General features: G+C 37.7%; 1 protein-coding gene across 3 annotated transcripts in view; it reads left to right on the plus strand.

Moving 5' to 3' along the window:
* Positions 1-20,468, plus strand: part of Shrm (Shroom) — a 574,742-nt gene that overhangs the window by 490,498 nt on the left and 63,776 nt on the right. For 2 of the 3 annotated variants that reach the window (XM_065220703.1, XM_065220702.1), the window contains exon 7: positions 12,644-12,943. The exons of the other annotated variant lie outside the window; for it this stretch is intronic. In XM_065220703.1, the coding sequence (XP_065076775.1) occupies positions 12,644-12,943 (300 nt within the window). The remainder of the gene's footprint in view (positions 1-12,643; positions 12,944-20,468) is intronic. 3 annotated transcript variants of the gene reach the window in all.

Genomic DNA, 20,468 nt, shown 5'->3' on the forward strand with positions numbered 1-20,468 from the left:
ATAGTTACTAATGCTCGGGTTTTCGCTGTTCTGGTACTTTGTTGAGAGTTAGCAGCAAGCAATGGAACCAAATTGATGTGGAATCTTTTAAAAATTCAATCACAGTTTTGACTAGATTAATTGAGGTTATGTTATGAAGCATTTCCACGCCAAATGTTGAATCGATCCGATGCAACCTTCTCCAATTTGCATGAAACTTAGCATAATTGTTTGTTACGGTCAATCATTCACATTTGAGCTCAAATTCAATCTCGCCAAAAAAATATCAAAATGGCGTATTGGAAAACGTCACTTCCAGTCGAAATAACGTCTGAGACAAAGTTGTTGGAAAATACAGTTGAACAAGTGTTTAAAGCTTAATTAACTAAAAATTGTCCTCTCCAATTATTTTTAAATATTTTTCATTAAAAAGCTTAGGAAAATGGTTATCTTCTGGGAAGCATTGATCGCGTTGAAACATTGACTTTTGGTCGCGTCGAAACATTGACTTTTGACAACAAATTTTAGAACTTATTACTTAAACAATTGTTTGTTAAATTTCAAACTGAAAACTACTTTATTTTCTGTGCAAAATTCAACAAAAAAAAATGGCAAAAAAAATATTTTTGTTTGTTTTATAGTGTCTAACTTTAAATTTTCACAGAAGATAGCATTTTTATAAACTTTAAAATATTCAATAATTTTGAAGAGAGTCATTTAATGGTATTTAATTTTCAAACAAAATTGCTTTAAATTTGTCACAGCGTGTATTTTTCCAGATAAGAAATTACTTTTTCCTATTACTTAACTACTTGGAATACCGGGAATCTTCTTTCGTTCCCTTCCTTGCCATTTTTCACTAAGACTTATTCTATATACATTGCTATTACAGAGTGTCGACCACCTGGAAAAACCTGGAAATCAGGGAATATCAGAGACAGTGACATTGGCGTATCTAATGCGGGTTCCAAGGGGGCAAGGCCCCCTCCAGAATTATCTAGGCCTCCCAGAACTTCCGGTGTTTTTTTAAGATCAACAGTATTTTGTCAAGCTTGTCAAGTTCGATGTTACTATTAACAGCGATTAAAAAAAAATTGGACCACAATCAACGGGTTTTTTTTAATCCTTTATGTTAACTTCTTATGTTCTGGACTTTAAGAAACAATTTTGAGATATTTAATCGATGGCATATTAAGACGTCTTCAGGCTGTACAATTTGGCCATGAGCTCAAGGATTTCTCTTTAACTTCTGAGAGCTTTGTTAAACTTCAAGGACTTCTAAGAAGTTCAGGAAACATCGTTAAAATTGAGGAAACTTAGTAGAAATTCAGGGAACTTAATAAATCTTGAGAAAAATTCGTAGAAACAAGGAATTTGGAAAAGTTCTGAAAACTGCGTAGAAGTGGAAAATTTATTTAAGTTTGAGGAGCTTCGTACAAGTCAAGGGAACATTATTTTATTTCAGGGATGCTTCACGGACTTGAAATAGTTGTGGAAATTACGTACAAATTCAAGAAATTTCGTTCGTGGAACTTCGCGGAAAATCAACGAGACACGTAGAAAAGCAGCAAACTTTGTAGAAGTTTTGAGAAATTCGTAACATTTTGAGGAGCTGCTCAAAACTTCATATAAGTTCGCAGAATATTGTAGAAGATCTAAAAATAGTTCGATAAACTTCTAAGTACTTCAGCGATCGCTTCGGTTTGGGAATCTTCGTTGCAGTTTGTCAGAGATCTTTGTAGCTGATAGGTGTCCTTCCAAACGTGCAAAGATGTTCAGAGATTTTCGTAAAATTTGTAATATTGAAGGATATTTTGTAAAACTTAAGTGAGATTTGTAGGAAACGGTGCATAAGTTACAGGATATTCTTACAGGATATTCTTTCAGGCATTCTTCCTAGATAGCAGGAAATATTATAAAGATCTCCATATAAACGAAGATATTAGATATTTATCCAAGATCATTACTGTCCTCCAGACATGATCTCGCGTTTGATCTCCTACACGTTTAAGCTGTTTTTCACAGCTGCTGAGCTGCTAGAAACAAGAAGGAAGTCACTTGTACTTTTATTGGACCTCTTTGTGTTTTTTTTCCTTCTGTTTTTATCTGGCTTTTCTTCCACCTTACCAAACATAGAGCAAGAAGCAGACCCCAGAGAACCCTCTGGAGCAGTTTGGATGATGGAAAGGGTTTTAACGCGTAACCACATATATCAAATGACATCTCCTTCGCTTGATTGTGCCCATTAACGGTAACTTGAAACCTAACTGTATCAACAGGCAACAGAGCGGACTCTCACTTTGTTAAAGGTGTGAAGAAGTCACACACTCTCACACGACGCTTTAGAGCTTATATAAAACTTAGATTAATCTCGTTGCTCTCCGCTTCGTGACCTAAGCGTTCGCCGTCGTCGCATCTGCCGAATTAGGAGGCGATGTGATCGTGTTAATAAAAAGTATACAGGTTCCAAAGTGGGACATCTGATTGTCCAGTTGATCAAGTTCTGAGGACCTCCAAATTTTTAAAAATTAAAATTTTCTTTCAAGACTGTAGGTTGTTTAGGAAGCATTCTAAACTTTTCCAGCTAATTGCATCTGATGGAATCTTGAATAATGAATCTGTATTGTATGGACATGTTTGTACATTCTCTATAGAGAAAACCCATGTCTTGGTGATTTAGCTAGTTTGTCAAAAATTAGCGCTCCATGAGTTAGCTGAATTCCGGACATAAATTTCAACAAAGAGATGGAGATTTCTTCATATACCTAATGTAGTTGCCTTGACGCAATTTGATTGAATGGCATCTTTACGAGTTTTTATTTAACCGTAGTTTAACAAAATATAAAAATGCAACAGGCTCCCCCTAGGCCCCCTCCAGATACATTTTATTGCTACGCCAATGGACAGTGATAGCTTAATCATTAGCAAATTGATATTTTTCTGCTGGCTTACACTCTCAACATCACCCGTGATATTGGAGCAAAATGTCATGCTTGATATTGATTTTACAAGCTCCTTTGATATTGCGAGACTATTCACAACGTGTAAAGTTGAAGCGGAGAGTTGACTCAACGCAAACATGATTCCATTGCACCTCGTTTTTAAGAGAGAGAAGGCATAATAATGCTATCTCTTTTTTCTCTTAACCGATGGCAGACACGAAGCGACTGCTGCCAGCCGTTATGGAAGTTTCGGTTGCATTCGGGTGTAAAGCAAAAATCATGAAACTCAAACTCACTACAGTTTGGTGAGATGTGAAGCTGGTGGGTTTTGTTAGCTAGATATTCCGAGCTGTGATATCATTTCAAATTTTAAATAGAGTTCAATGCTTGATGTTGCATTTTTACAAGTTGAGCAAAATTACTCAAATAAAAGGTTATTTCGATGATGTTGGGCCTAATGTAAATTCAGCTCCCACTGATCGAAGTAGGTCGCGCGATTGAAATGACGTGTTTTGATTTTGCTAAAAAAAAAGTACTCTGTGTTTTTATGGTTTTTATCAATTTGAACGATTAAAAAAACTCTAAAATTGATTGTGTAAAAAAAAAAAGATCTTATTCCGGATTTGTATCTGAATGACGAAAAGTGGAAGAGGCTGATAGGCAAACAGAAGGTCATCAAGATGGAGTGAATCAAGCGGGCCGCCATCCGGGAAGTTGAAGCATTTGAGTAAGGGTTGGTCGCCGGTAAGGGCCAGTAAGTGCTGCCAGCAGATGAATCAAGAGGTATTCGAAACAAAATTTGTAAGAAATGTCCATTCAAATCGATTTAATACAGTTGAATAAATTTCAAAACTATATACGTGCCAGATTTGGAAATAATATTTTTGAATCTGGAAGTGTGTTTATGATACCATTATCCATTTGATAAAGGTAGAGTGAACATGCGGGGCTTATTGTAGGTAAAAGTGACCTCGGAGTGGTCGTGAATTAGCAGGCATTCTGAAATGGGTCACTGGAGCTGCAATAGAGCTAACACCTTCTAACTCCCGGACTAAACCTGCTTTAATTTAAGGGTAATAAAAAGCAGTTTTCTTCCATAATAACACTGCCGGACAGTGGGGGTTAGATTGTACACACTCACACACACAATGTAAATTCAGCTCCCACTGGCACATTCCTGATTTGAACTGAAATCCTGGGAGTTGATAAAAATATATTCCCGTAGAGCTAGACCTTGCTAGTTGTTGCAAAATGCAACCACCAAATAGGTATGTGAGTCTTTTAAAAGAAGTTACACCTAATTGTGTCTGACAAAATTTAACCTTTGAGTAGATTGCAGAATCTGCTCGATCAAGCTGTATCCAACAAAAACCATACCTTTGAGCGCCTTGGAGCGCCTTTGAGTAAATGCAAGAATAGTAAAGTGTTCGTGCAGGCGACTACTACTGTCTCTACCCTTAACATGACACAGCTACTGTACCTACCCATAGATGTCCTCACTTGTCCCCGTATCATTGTCATTGCTTGTTATGTACTGTTCTTGTTATCTTACAGTAAATGAACGCCTGTAGTACTTTTACGTCCGCCATGGCAGGACGGTCAGTGAATCGATCGTATATCATTATTTATCACATCTATCACACAACGTACAAATTGGGTACTATCCATGCGCGATCATAAAGTTTGAGTATTCTAGGTCTACATTATAAACCTGGTCAGCTCGGAAAATTTACGATTTCCCACCGGAGGAATCCGTCCGTGAATTAGCGTTTGGTTAATTATACTATCCGGAATGAGCTGGGTCTCAAAATGTGCTCAAAGAAGAAAATTATAATGGGATTAAAGACAAGTGTTTCATATGTAAGATGCAGGAAAACTGGGTGAATTTCTGCTCCTAGCGTTGAGTTTGGAAACAGTTAGAAAGGAACTTCTAACGGTGAGAAAATTGCCATGCCAAGGACCTCTTCTCGTATCATGGAGTAAATCGAGGTAGAAAATGGATCGTGAACATGCTGAAAACATTAAGCGATTAAACAAGCCTCGAGATGCTTGCAGTTTCCTTCACACATCGATATCAATCAAATTAACATTCCGGTTACTGCTTGAACTGGTACCTGGCGCTTATCATGTTTAAAATTTGTAAATATAGAAAAAATACAGTGCCTTCCCGTTTCTGGCAACACGCAATGTCTTTTTTGCAATCTATAAAATGTATCGAATTCAATTTGAGATTGTACTGGACCACTTTTCATATGTTAGAAGTCCATTGGGTATTTAATAAAGCAATAGCTGATGAGGTTGTGTTACCTAAAAGGGATAGGCACTGTATTTATCTAAATTTACAAATTTTAAACATGATAAGCGCAGGTACCAGTTCAAGCAGTAACCGGCAGTAACATTCAATTTGATTGATAGCGATGTGTGAAGGAAACTGTAAGCATCTCGAGGCTTGTTTAATCGCTTAATGTTTTCAGCATGTTCACGATCCATTTCTTACCTCGATTTACTCCATGATACGAGAAGGTCCTTGGCATGGCAATGCACCTGTTCTTTTTTCAAAAATTTCTGGAAAATCATGGAATATCAGATATTGTGGGTTTCATCCTTGAGTCGCCACCCTGTATTATAAATCTGCCAGTAAAGTTTACCGAACACATCCATTTGCATTACCCTCTCCACGAACAAACCGCCAACACTCCTGTGACACTTATGAGAGGTCGAAGAGTTCTCTGAATGCCTCTTAAGTAAGTGTCCAACTAACAATCCTTCCCATCCCCAGCAGTTGCAAGGTCGTGGCCAGGACAGTTCTCGATGGTTGGAGATAATGCTACTTCCATCTAAGAGGCCGAGATCAGATCTCACATCTCGGTCAATGCGGTTTACGGAAGGAGGTGGCAATACTCTCAGACAATGGTCGAAGACTTGTTCCACCTGCGGATTTGTGCAAACTGCTCAAATAATTATCATTATGCTTGGACAAATTTAAAAGAATCTAGATCAAAAGTAAATGTTCAAGACGTCGGACATTGAATATTTTCCAAGAATCCAGTATAAAAAAGTAAGGATCTTGCAAAAAAAATTACAGCTTATGCACTATAATGAATGAATTTGATGTGAATTTCCAAGGAACTCTAGAGATAATTTCAAGGGAATTCAGAGGAGAATTTTAAGAGAAGAATTATTAGGAAAATTTGAAGCGAATTCTCATGATTCCTCTCAGGTTAGTTCTATTGAACTCCTGAATCCAGGTGAAACGTAAGAAGGGATTCCAACATAATTCTGAGTAGGATTCCAAGGTAATTTCAAATAGAATTCCAACAGGGTTCTGATAATTCCAAGAAAATTTCAAAAAGAACTTCATGGTACTTATGAGTTGAATGCCAAGGAATAAGGAGAATTAAAAGGGAATTCTGAAACGAATCCTACTGAAATGTTGAGGTTAATTCCAAAGGAATTCTAAGGAATATTCCAAATGAATTCTAAGAAAAATAACAATGAAGTTTGGGATAAATTACAAAGGAATACTTAGGGGAGTCTGGGAGGAGGGGCTATTCCTGTTATCATTTTTATAGAACTAAAAGAAAAGTTTCCAGGACATTCTGAGGAGCATTTCAAAGAATGTATTAACAGATCAACTGAGGAATTTAGAGGGACTTCCGAAGTAATTCTATGGGAATTTTAGGAGAATACTCAGTAAATACAGTGGAGAATGTATTCCATGAGAATTTTCTGGGAAGCTTGTAGGAAATATACTTCTTCTTCTTCTTCTTCGCATTTCTAGCTTATTGCTTATCCCATATTTAGCTTATGGAGTGCTCTCAACTTAGTGTTCTAGACGAACTTCCATATACTTTATGCCCAGGAAAGTCGAAAAAATGTCCAACCCGAAAAGTTCCTAGAATGGACCGGGAATCGAACCCACCTCCAGCATGGTCCTGCTTTGTATCTGCGCCTTTACCGACTGAGCTAAGGGTGGCCCCATTGTAGGTAATAGAGCGAACCCAATTAAGATTTTTAAGAAAATTGTACAGTGAATTAAAGAGTCTTCTGCAGAATTGTTTTTAGCGAATTATGGAGCAAATTGTAAGGTAATACCAGAGAGAATTTTAAGTTGCACTCTGGGGAAATGTTTTGATGAATCTAAGGAAATCCTGTACTATACAGATCCAAGGGCATCCAGATGATACAAATATAGATTTTTTTTTGAGATCACAGAAGAAATATCAAGATATAGGAATAAAAATAAAAATCTAAATTGTGAGACTTAGATTTATTTTATTTAATATCTCATGGTGGGTTGGAAATACTACATAACATGAAGCGTTAGTGTGATAATTTATTAGCTAGAGAAAGGTCTGAAGAGGGTAGGTTCTCTAGTTAATAAATTATCACAATAAAGCATCATGTTAGATAGCATTTCCAACCAACTCTGAAAAACTAAAACTTCACGTATGAAGTAACAAAAGCACTCTGAATGTGATATAGGGGAAATGGCTCTGTTGGCCTATGTATCTAAGATTGGGCCCATCGCAAAAAATCTGCTATTTATCAATTTTATCTAGATCAACGCGTCATTGGGACGGTACTAATAGATATTTTTGGTAGCTATTGAAAATTTAATCGATTGCTGAATTTATGTATGGACTCAAACTAGGGGCATTTAGGCCGACATTACATCCATTTCCTCTATCATGTTTAGATATCTTCTCTTGATTCTGATGGAATAAGAAAAGTCTTCAATCTTCAATATACAGCATTCAAGATTCAAAACTATGATAAATATTCGAAATGCTATTTTTTTAAATGTTGTTAAGATTGTAAATTAAAAATAAATCAAGTGTGCATTCTGGCACTTCGTTTTTTTTTTATTTTAAGCCTAGACAAATTTTCAAAACTTAAAGATATTGCTTTGTTTTTGTTAATTAGGACTTAGTAGTAATGCGATAAATCGACCTCGGTAAAAAAAAAAATCGGCTCCTGCAACTAAATATCACTTCGTTTGAAATATTGCCAAATCATTCAGATTTTGCAGTTCCCTGAGCCCTTGGTTATACAAGTTTGTTATTAACATGAAATGTTGATTTAGAAAATAAATTACACTGGGAAAACTTAATACACGAGATGATTTTTTGTAGTGAAATTATGCCACTGAGAATAGCACCATTTCTGTTAAAAAAAAGCAATACAATCAATTTAAATTATGATAGTTTGAATTCCCTGTAAAAAAAGTTGCGATAAACACCTGGAATTTTTCGTTCAATTCCTGGAAAAACCTGGAAAACTCAGGGAGTTTTATTCAGCAAAATCAGTAGACACCTTAATATAGAAAGTTGAAAGCAAGCACAGGGCAATTTCTGATGACGGTATGAAACGAACCGAGCATTCCTTTTACCAAACTCTCCAGTTAGAGAAGGAAGGGTTGCTTACGAAGGGGTGTAAGGGGTTTAGACCATTGTTTCATTCTTCCTTCTTAACAAAGGCCATTGTTCGAAGTTTTCTTCGTACACGGTCCATCATCTTTTGCACGAGCCCTGTTCCCACTTTTTGGCTGCCAAACTCCGCTTCCGCTTGAAATCCTTCAGGTCAATTGCAGTACCAACCTTTTTCTTCATTATTTGCTTCACAATGGACCAGTATTCCTCAATTGGCCTTAGTTCCGGCAGGTTGGCCGTCTTCGTCACTGTGACGCCATTTTCGCTGTACCACTGCTTGGTGGAATTTGAGTAGAGGCAGCTTGCCGACCAGAATAGACAATCCACCTCATGGTGTTCCAGAAAAGGCAGTAGTCTCTTCCATAGACACTCCTCCTGGTAAATTTGCTGGTTCATAGTCCCAGAAGTAACGAAAGTTTTGCCTTTCAGCCCACAACTGCAGATTGCTTGCCAGACAAGGAAGTTTTTGGGGATTTTACATTCTTTCGAGGAAATCATCCGATCAACCGAGGTATAAAATTCCTGCCAAGGTATTTGATCGAAAACTGCCAGGAGCGGATGGACCGGGATTTTCGTTTCAAGTGTGCATAATCGAATCGCGACGAGTTTGTCCGGTGAAGCCATGATGTAAACAAATGAAATTATTCTGACAACTAATGCTTACTGTGATTCTATACACTGTTAGCTTGATTCAATGAAATTTTGAAAAAAAAAATTCTCAAAAAATGCCTTAATGGCAGCGTTTTTAATGTGTAAGGATTTTTTGTGTTCAACCTTTATAACTAGGACCATCTTTTGGTATAAAAAAATAGTTCAAAACTGATCCGCATAGATCGCTAAAGTCTAACTTTTAACCAAGGTTGCAAATACTCATTTCAGCTAAAACAATGTTTTTTTTAGTTATAAAATAATTAGATGCCATGATCATATTTTGAATTGGTAGGATACAAGAAAAGGTTGCAAAGAATGTGTTTGACATATTAAACCTGGGGAGCCAACCAACTCTGAAAATCGCTAACTTCGCGTATGAACTAACATAAAAAAAAAAAAAAAAAACACACACACTTTGAATATATTAAACTTGTTTATTTCACTTCATGAGAGTCACAATCAGCGATTTTTCACATACTCACTCACTCACTCACTCACTCACTCAGCGATCAGAAAATCGCTGATTGTGACTCAAACGCATACTTTGTAGCCTCTTCTTGTAAGTTACAAGTAAAACATGCCATCATACCATCTTTTGGTTTTATTATTCCGAAAAACATTATTTTAGCTGAAATGAGTATTTGCAACCTTGCTTTTAACTCTTACATGCTAGAGACTGTACATCTTAGACAAAGTTCAGAACTTCTAAACCAACAAACTTCTTCAAAATCTACAGATTTAGATGCTTGAATGAGACTGATAGCACAGACAAACAGACATTAGAAGGAAATTTTCTCAAAAATATCGTCGAGCGTATTTTGTAATATTCAACAACTCTTTTTTCTGTACTCGTTAGATGTGGTACTATGTCTACAGTGGGATGCCTTGACCACTTATCATTTTCAATAGCTGACATCTACTAAATTGACCTGAAAAAGAACTGACATCACTGATAAGTTTAAAATGTGATGGCTTGCTTAACGCTTCAGTGACGCCATTGTTACAAATGCGAGCACATTCCCAACTAAAACGTTATTTGAAATTGATGTGATTGTGAGTATTATGTCTGTTTGTCTGTGCTGATAGGTTGCTGAAGTTATTTTCATGCAAAATTGATGGCAAATCAAAGTTTTACCGGAGGTTTGGCTGTTGATATTTCGGTAATATTTTACTGAAGTCGATAATTTTTTCTAAGTAAAGTGGCTAATATCTGTCTTCACTTTAATAATGGTGTTTCGCGACGCGAAGTTTTAAAATTGGTGGGTTACAATCAACAGAAGTTTGAGATCAACTATTCTAGTTTCCTTGAAGATGATCCTGGAACGATCGTCGAAAACACAGCAGTGTTTTGAATTTTTCAAGACTATAATGCCGATTCCAAACATATTTAATAAGAATAATCATATCAAATCAACACTTTCCAGTTACAACTCTAATTTATCACAAGGCTGAGAAAGTCCCATTGCAGTCAATTTGCTGCACATTTATCACATCTTTTCCATGTCGCACTCCTGGCTATAGACGGAGCAAATAATCCATCAAGACAGCTTGCTGCCCTGCACCTGTTTTTTTTTACCATATTCTCATCTTATTAAGTGGTACAGTTTTTCTCCCATTCGCCGGTAGCAATCGGAATTCAGCCATTTCACTTTCGATCAATACATTAACTTGATTACTTATCAACTTCCTCCGGTTCGCGAAACCACTCGCCCGATATCTGTATTAAAACGGAAAACAAATCGATCCCTTACAGCAGGCGCTTTAACAGTTCTCGTTATCTTTGATTAAGTTGCCCTCCGGGACCGAGCCTGACTTACTAGCTGAACATTTGTCTTCCGTTCCCGCCAGTCGGTGGCCGGTTAACAATCGCAAAGAGTGAAAACGACTGCCCTATAAAAGAAAGCACTTCTTCAAGGTCCACGATTTTTTGGAATGAGTTTGATTAAACAAACGATTTTCAGTCGACCATGCAGAAGGCGTGAAAATCAGGCGCAGTTAGAAGTGATGATCAATTTGAACGCTATAGCCAGTCGCGGAATGGGGTCAGTTCCATTTACTTGACTGTGGAGTTCGAGTTTTGTTTAATGCGGGGGAGCGCTGCGACGCTGCAATTTAGGTTTACGATTTACATCTCACTTTCCAAGCGAATCGAGTGGAAAAATTAGAGTGTGACCTTACCTCACTTCTCTTCCTTTCGGGAATCACCGAATGCTATTGGCCGTTTCGTTCCAAATCGGTTCCTGGAGAAGACAATCAGATGTCCCACTTTGGAACCTGTATACTTTTTATTAACACGATCACATCGCCTCCTAATTCGGCAGATGCGACGACGGCGAACGCTTAGGTCACGAAGCGGAGAGCAATGAGATTAATCTAAGTTTTATATAAGCTCTAAAGCGTCGTGTGAGAGTGTGTGACTTCTTCACACTTTTAACAAAGTGAGAGCTGTTGCCTGTTGATACAGTTAGGTTTCAAGTTACCGTTAATGGGCACAATCAAGCGAAGGAGATGTCATTTGATATATGTGGTTACGCGTTAAAACCCTTTCCATCATCCAAACTGCTCCAGAGGGTTCTCTGGGGTCTGCTTCTTGCTCTATGTTTGGTAAGGTGGAAGAAAAGCCAGATAAAAACAGAAGGAAAAAAAACACAAAGAGGTCCAATAAAAGTGCAAGTGACCTCCTTCTTGTTTCTAGCAGCTCAGCAGCTGTGAACAACAGCTTAAACGTGTAGGAGATCAAACGCGAGATCATGTCTGGAGGACAGTAATGTAGGGAAACATTCACTTTTTTTCTTGCTTGCTCTATGAGTGCGGACCCCGAGGAGGGGAAAGGCTTCCTTTTACAGAGAAGACATCAACAACTAAAAAAGGGAGATTGTATCTCACGTGGGTTGGAGTAAAATGCATCCTCTCCACATTAGCAAAGTTAGTTGTTATTTCACCACGATCTCACACTATCAGAGCTCAATGTCGTAGATTCTGAAGTCATGTATTTAAATCCTGTGCACTGGCGTTGCTAATTAAGGTCCCTAGAGGGTAAGATCTTCTTCAGATTTGGGAACTGTAAGGGGCCTCTTAGAGGGGGGATAGAAATATTATTCGTTACTGCGATTCTTAAAAATCACTACTTAACAAACTCTATTCTTGTTCCATTCTTTGTTTCACGGACATAAGATGTCACCCTAACTGACCTCTTTAATTTTTAATTCTCCAACGGCTATCTTTATGACCCATCCGTTAATGGCTGGTATTCACTTTGGGTCAGATAGCGAACCACAAACGGTCGACCTTACATATATCTTTATCCAAACCAGCAAGCACGTGCCTCCTCCGTTTAAGATCCCCTTTTATGTTTTTAATTAGGCCCCCCATTTGGACCTTCCGCAAGTGTCGGCACTGAATAATCGCAAAAGAAACCGCTGAGACACCAAATATAATTCTCTTCATTGCCATAATCCCAAATCTAGCAGAATAGCACATAGCCAACAAGGACGTCCTCGCTCATCTTGTTTCGCTTTGATTTACGACTCGACCGACCTCCCCCATTGCCATAAATCCACGAATTCCACAATCTAACCTACAATTTCTTTCTGTTTCACTCCGCCCTCAACTCCTCAATTACCTTCATGAACACCGAAGTTGCACCGGTCGGGAGCACTACGACTATCGGGTCACCGATCATAACAACAACGCCACCGCAACCGCCTTCACCACCCATGATAACAAGTATGGTTACCAGGGCAACCACCCCCGGTACGAAGTGGACAGCAGCGACGAGGACGATGGCGACTCGATTCTCGACTGCCGCCGCCGATCCGGGAGTTCTAGTTCCATCTCGACCAGCACGGCCAGTAGCAGTGGCAGCCGTGGTTGGCTGGAGTACTTCAGTTCTAGCAGGTGGCATCTTCCACCGCCTGTCCGGAAGACCCTTGCGCTGATGTAAGTCTCGTTGTTGATGGTGGCCACTTTCGCTTTTTGTTTTTTGGAAGTGATTTTGCTTGCAATTTGCGTCCACCAGCCGCTTGTGATTTTGGTCGTGTTGTGTTTGTCCACGCTGCTTTCGCCGCCGCCGTGGGAAAATATTCCGTAATCTGGTGGGTCCATCATTGCCAGTGGCAGTGCAATCTGATACGTGATGCCGATCTGGAAGAGCTTTTCACAACAGTGTTGCTTGTTTTTTTGTTTTTGTTTTTGGTCCAATCTTGCTTGTGAGTGCTCATGTGTTCGCTTTAGATTTCAATACTATTCGCTTGTGTGAAGTTTGATTGTCGAAAATCGTATATCTACGCAATTGTTCCTTATATTACGGAACGATCCAACTGTAATACATTTCTACACTTTTCAGATGATCCGAAAATAAACTTAATTTGCTGTTTCGTTCAATGATTTGTTTAAGAGGCGTTAGTCTATACTGTGCTCTGGAAGAAAACCACCCACCAAATGAAAGCTTGCGCCCTTTTAATGTGAAGCTAGTATAAAAATGTTCTATCAGGGGTCTAGAAAACAGTTGTGGTTTATTTCAACCTTTCCCGATACCCTTGGAAGTTTATTTTGATCCAGAAGATTTTTCTGAATTCTCTTCCAGCTTTCCCACGAAGGTTCATTTGATATTTGCCTGGAGTTCATGTTAAGTTTAAGTTAGAAGGAAATTTTGGGAAAAGTTGACATCAGCTTCTTCAAACTTTGCCTGGCTATTTCTTCCAAGTTCCTTTATAAGTCCTTTTGGCTTCCCCTGAAAATGTCTTTAGATTTCCCAAGAAGGCTTTTTCCTGGCTTCTGTCGGAAGATTCTTTAGACTTCTTCTGGAAGATTCTCCCAATTTTGCCTGGAAAACCTTCTAGCTTCCACTAGAAGTATCGTTCATCTATCTCCGGATGTTTCTTGTAACTCCTCCGCGAAAATTCCTGTGAATTTCGGGGAAAATCCTTATATACTGTCTTTCAACTTACCTGGACGATTTTCAATCTCTCGCTGGAAGTTTCTATTTCCTTTGGACATTTCGGTAATTTTTTTCTCAAATTTTTCTACTTATTTAATTCTGGAGCGATGTGATCTATTTTTACTAAAAATTCCTGGGAACTGGGCAACGTGATTTTGGCAAATTTCCCGGAAATGGTTCCTCGAAATGTCCCAGATAGGTTACCCCGAACAGAAGAGAACATTAAATCAATAGCAAATTTTGCTATTCAAATCCAAATATAGATAATATCAATTTTGTATTAGATTGGTCGATATCAGAGCTAAACTAGCAAAAACAAATATATGACATATGGCTTCCCTTAGCTCAGTCGGTAAAGGCTACAAAGCAAGACCATGCTGGAGGCGGCTGGGTTCGATTCCCGGTCCGGTCTAGGAATTTTTCGGGTTGGAAAATTTCTCGACTTCCCTGGGCATAGAAGTATGATTGGACTTGCCATATATCAATGCAAAAATGGTACAGGCATCGAAAGCTCTCAATTAATAACTGTGGAAGTGCATCTAGAACACTAAGTTGAGAGCACGCAATAAGCTAATATGCGATATGCAATAAGCTTGAAATGCGAAGAAGAAGAAAGAACATAGTAACAGAGCAATAGAAATTAATAAGTTGATGTCATATCTACACACTTAGATTAATTTACAGGAGTCAGTATTTTTTTATTGGGCTTCTGAAATGCTGAATTTTATTTTCTATCATTTAAAGGGAATAACAGAAATAATTCTAAACAAGTTTGGAATAAATTTTCTCAGTTTTTGAATTGTCCACAGATTTTTAAACTTTTACCGCCTAGCTCTTAAATTCATGTTAACACTGATAGCAAATTTCATCGCATCGTGCACTTCTAGATCCGCACATTTGTTATTTGCTCTTACTGCTACCTAAAGCTACAACAAATTTAGACAGCACTTTCAGTGCTCAACCTGTAAAATGTCTACCTTGTTTGACTCTTATTCCTCTTCGATCCTTCTTTGGACCCTACCCGAGGTAATTCTGCTTGGCCATTGACTTGGAAAATTCGTCTTCGATCCTTTGGATTCTTATAGTAATCTGCTTGGAATTAGATTTGGAGAATCTTGGTTCTGCCGCCATGGTGCCTAAGCGCAAAAGAAAAGGGAAATCGCTTGATCCCCCTTCTGATTAAATTCAATTGAGCAATCAATCAATTTGATATGCTTTCGGATGATGAGAATGATTCATCATCTAGGCAAAATTTCATTAACATTCCCGGTTTGATGCCAAAAAGGAAAAGGTTTCCCGTATTGCTGTTACAACTTCCGATTTCCATGCTCTTCGCAAGGAACTTTAGAACTTCGTTCATTTTAAGTTTTCAAATTGACCGTGTATTGGCTGAAACCTTGTACGGATTCAAACGTCTTCTCAAGTACCTTACTGAGAAGCAAAACACATGTTTTACTTATGACACCAAAACTGAACGTCTGTTCAAGGTCGTCTTGAAAGGTCTTCCCAGTGAGGAATCCCTGGATCAGATCAAAGATGAATTGACTAAACAACTTGGAGTTGAGTCTGTCCAAGCAATCAAAATGAAAATGAAATCCCGTCCTGGCGATTTACGCAATTTTCACGATTTTTTTATTTAGTTCACTTCAAGTCTTGTGAACTAAACAACCTTAAGGAATTTTCTCAAGGGTGACCTCCAGAAACTTACCCGTCATAGGTCTAAATTCTTCATTATTGGTGATTTTAATGCAAAACACCGCTCATGGAATAATGCTCAAAGCAATTCCAATGGTAATATTCTGTTTGATGATTGTTCTGCAGGTTATTACACTATTCAATATCCAAACAGCCCAACATGCTTTTCTTCTGCAAGAAATCCCTCAACTATTGATTTGGTCTTAACTGATTCATGTCAACTTTGTAGCCAATTGGTTACCCATGCTGACTTCGGTTCTGATCACCTTCCAGTATCTTTTGAAATATCCCAAGAATTAATTTCTAATCTCAACAGCTCTACTTTCAATTACCATAGACCTGATTGGGAGCAATATCGAACATTTATGGAATATAGCTTCGATCCAAACATTCCTTTGCAAACCAAAGATGAAATTAATTATGCTCTTGAATCTCTGACTACTTCTATGATTGCAGCAAGAGCTGCCTCAGTACCAAAATGCGAGGTTAAATTCGATTCAATTATAATAGACGACGATCTTCAGCTCTTGATCCGTCTTAAAAATGTCCGTAGGAGACAATATCAAAGAACACGCGATCCTGCCATGAAAGTTATCTGGCGGGATTTTCAAAAACAAATTAAAAAGCGATTCTCTGCCCTGAGGAAGATATTTTTTTTAAATAATGTTTCAAAATTAGACCCGAGTTCGAATCCCTTTTGGAAACTCACAAAAAAAATTAAAAACTTCAAAAGCCTATTCCAGCGCTTAAAGAAGGTGGTAAAATTTTGATCACAAATTCGGAAAAAAGCTCAGAAACTTGCTAACCAATTCGAGAGTTCCCATAATTTCAGTTTAGGTCTTACAATTTAGTCCTATTGAGAATCAGGTTGTTCGGGATTATCTGAATATTTTCTCTCGGGAAAATATTGTTGATGATTCCTGGGGACTGATTTGGACTAATTAAGATCTATAACTAATTTTTTTTAATATGAAAGCTCTCGGTGATGATGGAATTTTATTGATCCTCCTAAAAAAAAGAACTCCCAGAGAGTACGTTGTCTTTCTTGGCAGAACTATTTAACAGATGTTTCCATTTGGCATACTTTCCTGATAAATGGAAAAATGCAAAAGTTGTTCCAATTTTGAAGCCGGATAAAAATCCAGCTGAAGCTTCTCGCTACCGTCCAATAAGTTTGCTTTCTTCAATAAGTAAACTTTTTGAAACAATAATTTTGAATTGAATACTGCTTCACAACAATACGACCTCGATTTTTGCAAATGAGCAGTTTGGATTTCGCCATGGGCATTCAACTACTCATCAACTCTTAAGAGTTACCAATTTGATTCGTTCAAACAAATCTGAAGGCTGCTCAACTGGAGTTGCTCTTCTAGTCATAGAAAAAGCATTCGACGTTGTTTGACATGAAGGTTTGATTGCTAAATTGAAAAAGTTTAATTTTCCACTCTATATTATGGAATTAGTTCATCGTTATTTAACTGACAGAACTCTACAGGTAAATTATCAAAATTACAAATCCAATCGACTACCTGTTAGAGCTGGAGTTCCTCAGGGTAGCATTCTTGGGCCTATATTGTATAATATTTTCACTTCAAATCTCACTGATTTGCCTCAGGGCTGCCACACATCTTTGTTCGCTGATGACACAGCCATTTCCGCTAAAGGAAGAAGTCTTCGTGTTTATTTGCAGCAGACTGCAGACAAGTTTTGATGTTTTCGCATCTTATTTACAAAAATGGAAGATTTCTCCCAACGCTTCCAAAACTCAACTTATAATATTTCCACATAAGCCTAGAGCTTCCTTTTTGAAACCTAGTAGTAGTCACTATGAACGGAGTTCCAATTTCCTGGTCAAACCAAGTGAAATATCTTGGATTAATACTTGACCAAAAATTAACTTTTAAAGATCACATTGAGGGCATTCAAGCCTAATGTAACAAATATATAAAAAAATTCTATCCTGTTATAAATTGGAAATCCAAACTTTGCTTGACGAATTAACTTCTAAAATTTAAACAAGTTTTTAGACCGGCCATGCTTTACGCTGTGCCAATATGGTCTAGTTGTTACACTACCAGGAAAAAAGCACTTCAAAAGATTCAGAACAAAATTCTGAAGATGATTTTGAAGTTGCCTTTCTGGTGCAGTACTACCAAGGTACATAGAATTTCGAATGTTGAGACTATAGAACAAATGTCCAACAAAATAATTAATAATTTCAGGTAAAAATCGTTAATTCCCTTAATACTTAGGTAATATTTAGTTTTAGTTTTGAAATACTGAATTGTCAAGGCAGGAACAATGTAAAAACACTTAGATATATATCATAACAATTAAGGTTGGTAAATTACTGTAGTAGCTAGAGCACCAAGGTTAAATTTTAATGAAATTTATTTTGAGTATGGAACAAATAAAGAGTTGAAAAAATTACAGCGAATTATGCTTAGACTGTTTTAGAACCTCTCTATTATCTTTAGCAGCGAATCCAAACACATAAAGCAACCAACAATACAGACAAAACGGCTGCTACGACTACCATGACAAACTCGCTCTGTAACATATATCGATCGGAGTGGTAGAAGGATGATGATATATTGCTTGCCTGCTTTGTTGCAATATACACGGATGAGCTTGATCTGAATCGAGAAAAGACATAACAAAAAAAATCCCATTAACACACGTGTATCATCTTCGGCTTTACTTCGTGGAGCAGCTTGCCAATAATTTGCTCGTCTCCTTCTACCGCCCCGAGTGAGCTGTATCGCTCGGGCTGCTTGTCATGAAAAAAGGAAGAAGATTATATCATTGTTGCTTTCACACACATAGCGTTATCGTTCGGTTCATTGATCGCTTGTCATTTTGTCATTTGGACATATTTTTGATTCCTTAATCTCTAGAATACTTGTATTCACTAGATAGGTTTACATAGAAATAAATTTTTTTTTCAGCAATTAATCACAAATCCTGATGAATGTGGAAGTCTTAGTGAAATACCTGTATAAATAGAGAGAGAAAGATTAGTAATTTCTATTTAATTCCACTACCTTATTTGCTTATCCTTGACAGATACGCGTATTCCGTCTACAATGTGTAGACTTCTTCAGTGTCTTGTACTAATACTCGACTTCATCGAATCAATCACAATTTTTATTAAAGTCACTGAAAATTATGATCCATAAATGAATCACTTATTTATGAGACGAATTCAGTACATTTCAAAATTAAAGTCACACTAGCGCCGCTGAGTGAATTTTGATCCAAACTCTGTACTTTAGGATAGGTATTTTACATCTGAACAATTTTGCTGAAGACGGGATCCTTCTATCTAGTCAAGATGTTAAGTTAGAGTAAACAATAAAAAATGAACGTCACACTAGCACCACCTGGTGAGTGAATTCTGAACTAAACTCTTAACCATATAATAGGTCTTGTCCATATGAACAATTATGCTGAAGACAGGATCCTTCTATCTAGTCAAGATTTTAAGTTAGGACAAACAATTCTTAATAATTGTCACACTAGCGCCAGGTAGATTAAATACTGAACTGAACTTTTTACCTTAAGATTGGTCTTGTACATCTATACAACTTTGCCGAAGACCTTCTATCTAGGGGGCTGTTCATAAACTACGTAGACAGTTTAGGGGGGGTTGAGAATTATCCACGGCGCATACAAATTTTAAAATGTTTGTATGGACAATTGTCTACGCAGGGGAGGGGGGGGGGTCAAGAATCCCAAAAAAACTGTCTACGTAGTTTATGAACAGACCCTAGTCCATATATTAAGTTAGAGCAAACAATGACAAATTAACGTCACCAACCACCGCCTGAACTAAACTCTTAACCATAAAATAGGTCTTGTCCATCTGAACAATTTTGCTGAAGACGGGATCCTTCTATCTAGTCAAGATGTTAAGTTAGGACAAACAATTCTTAATGATTGTCACACTAGCGCTGCCTGGTGATTAAATATTGAACTTAACTCTTTACCTTAAGATTGGTCTTGTCCATCTGAACAACTTTACCGAACACGGGAACCTTCTATCTAGGCAAGATGTTAAGTTAGGGTAAACAATTCAATATGAATGTCACACTAGCGCCGCCGACTGCATTATCACCCCAATGCTGGGTTCAATTGGGTCGGTGGAATTTTTCTGAGGCATAAAAATCTCAGGTCACGTCTTCCTTCGAAAGGGAAGTAAAGCCGTTGGTTCCGGCCCATGTGTGTTTGAATGGGTGCGATATCCTACGCAGGTGTGTCAATGGATGGCAATCGATGTCCGTCGGTGATTGGCACTAGGTTGCGAAACAGAGACCGACATTAAATAAAGGAATATTCTTCTTCTCACGGCGGCGCTGGTGAGTAAATTCTGAACTGAACTATTTACCTTAAGATTGGTCTTGTTCATCTGAACAACTTTACGGAAGACGGAAACCTTCTATCTAGTCCATATGATAAGTTAGGGCAAACAATGAAAAATGAATGTCATACTAGCGCCACCTGGTGAGTGCATTATGAGCTGAACTCTTTAGCATAATATGGGTCGTGTCCATTTGAACAACTTTGACCGTAGACGGGAACCTTCTATATAGTAAATATGTTAAGTTAGGGCAAGCAATTCAAAACGAATGTCATACTAGCGCCGCCTTGTGAGCAAATTTTAACTTAACTCTTTACTTTAGGATAAATCTTGCCCATCTGAACAACTTTGCCGAAGGCGGGAACCATCTATATAAGCAGGTTCTGTAGAAACCTTTATATGATGTGTATACTTGATCATTTTCGTTTTAGCGCCATTTTGTAAGTATATTCTGTAATACACTATCCATA

The sequence above is a fragment of the Ochlerotatus camptorhynchus genome, unplaced genomic scaffold (genome assembly GCF_037179485.1).
Source record: "Ochlerotatus camptorhynchus isolate MF236.1 unplaced genomic scaffold, CSIRO-AGI_Acam_v1.1 ptg000131l, whole genome shotgun sequence".
Classification (NCBI taxonomy): domain Eukaryota; kingdom Metazoa; phylum Arthropoda; class Insecta; order Diptera; family Culicidae; genus Ochlerotatus; species Ochlerotatus camptorhynchus.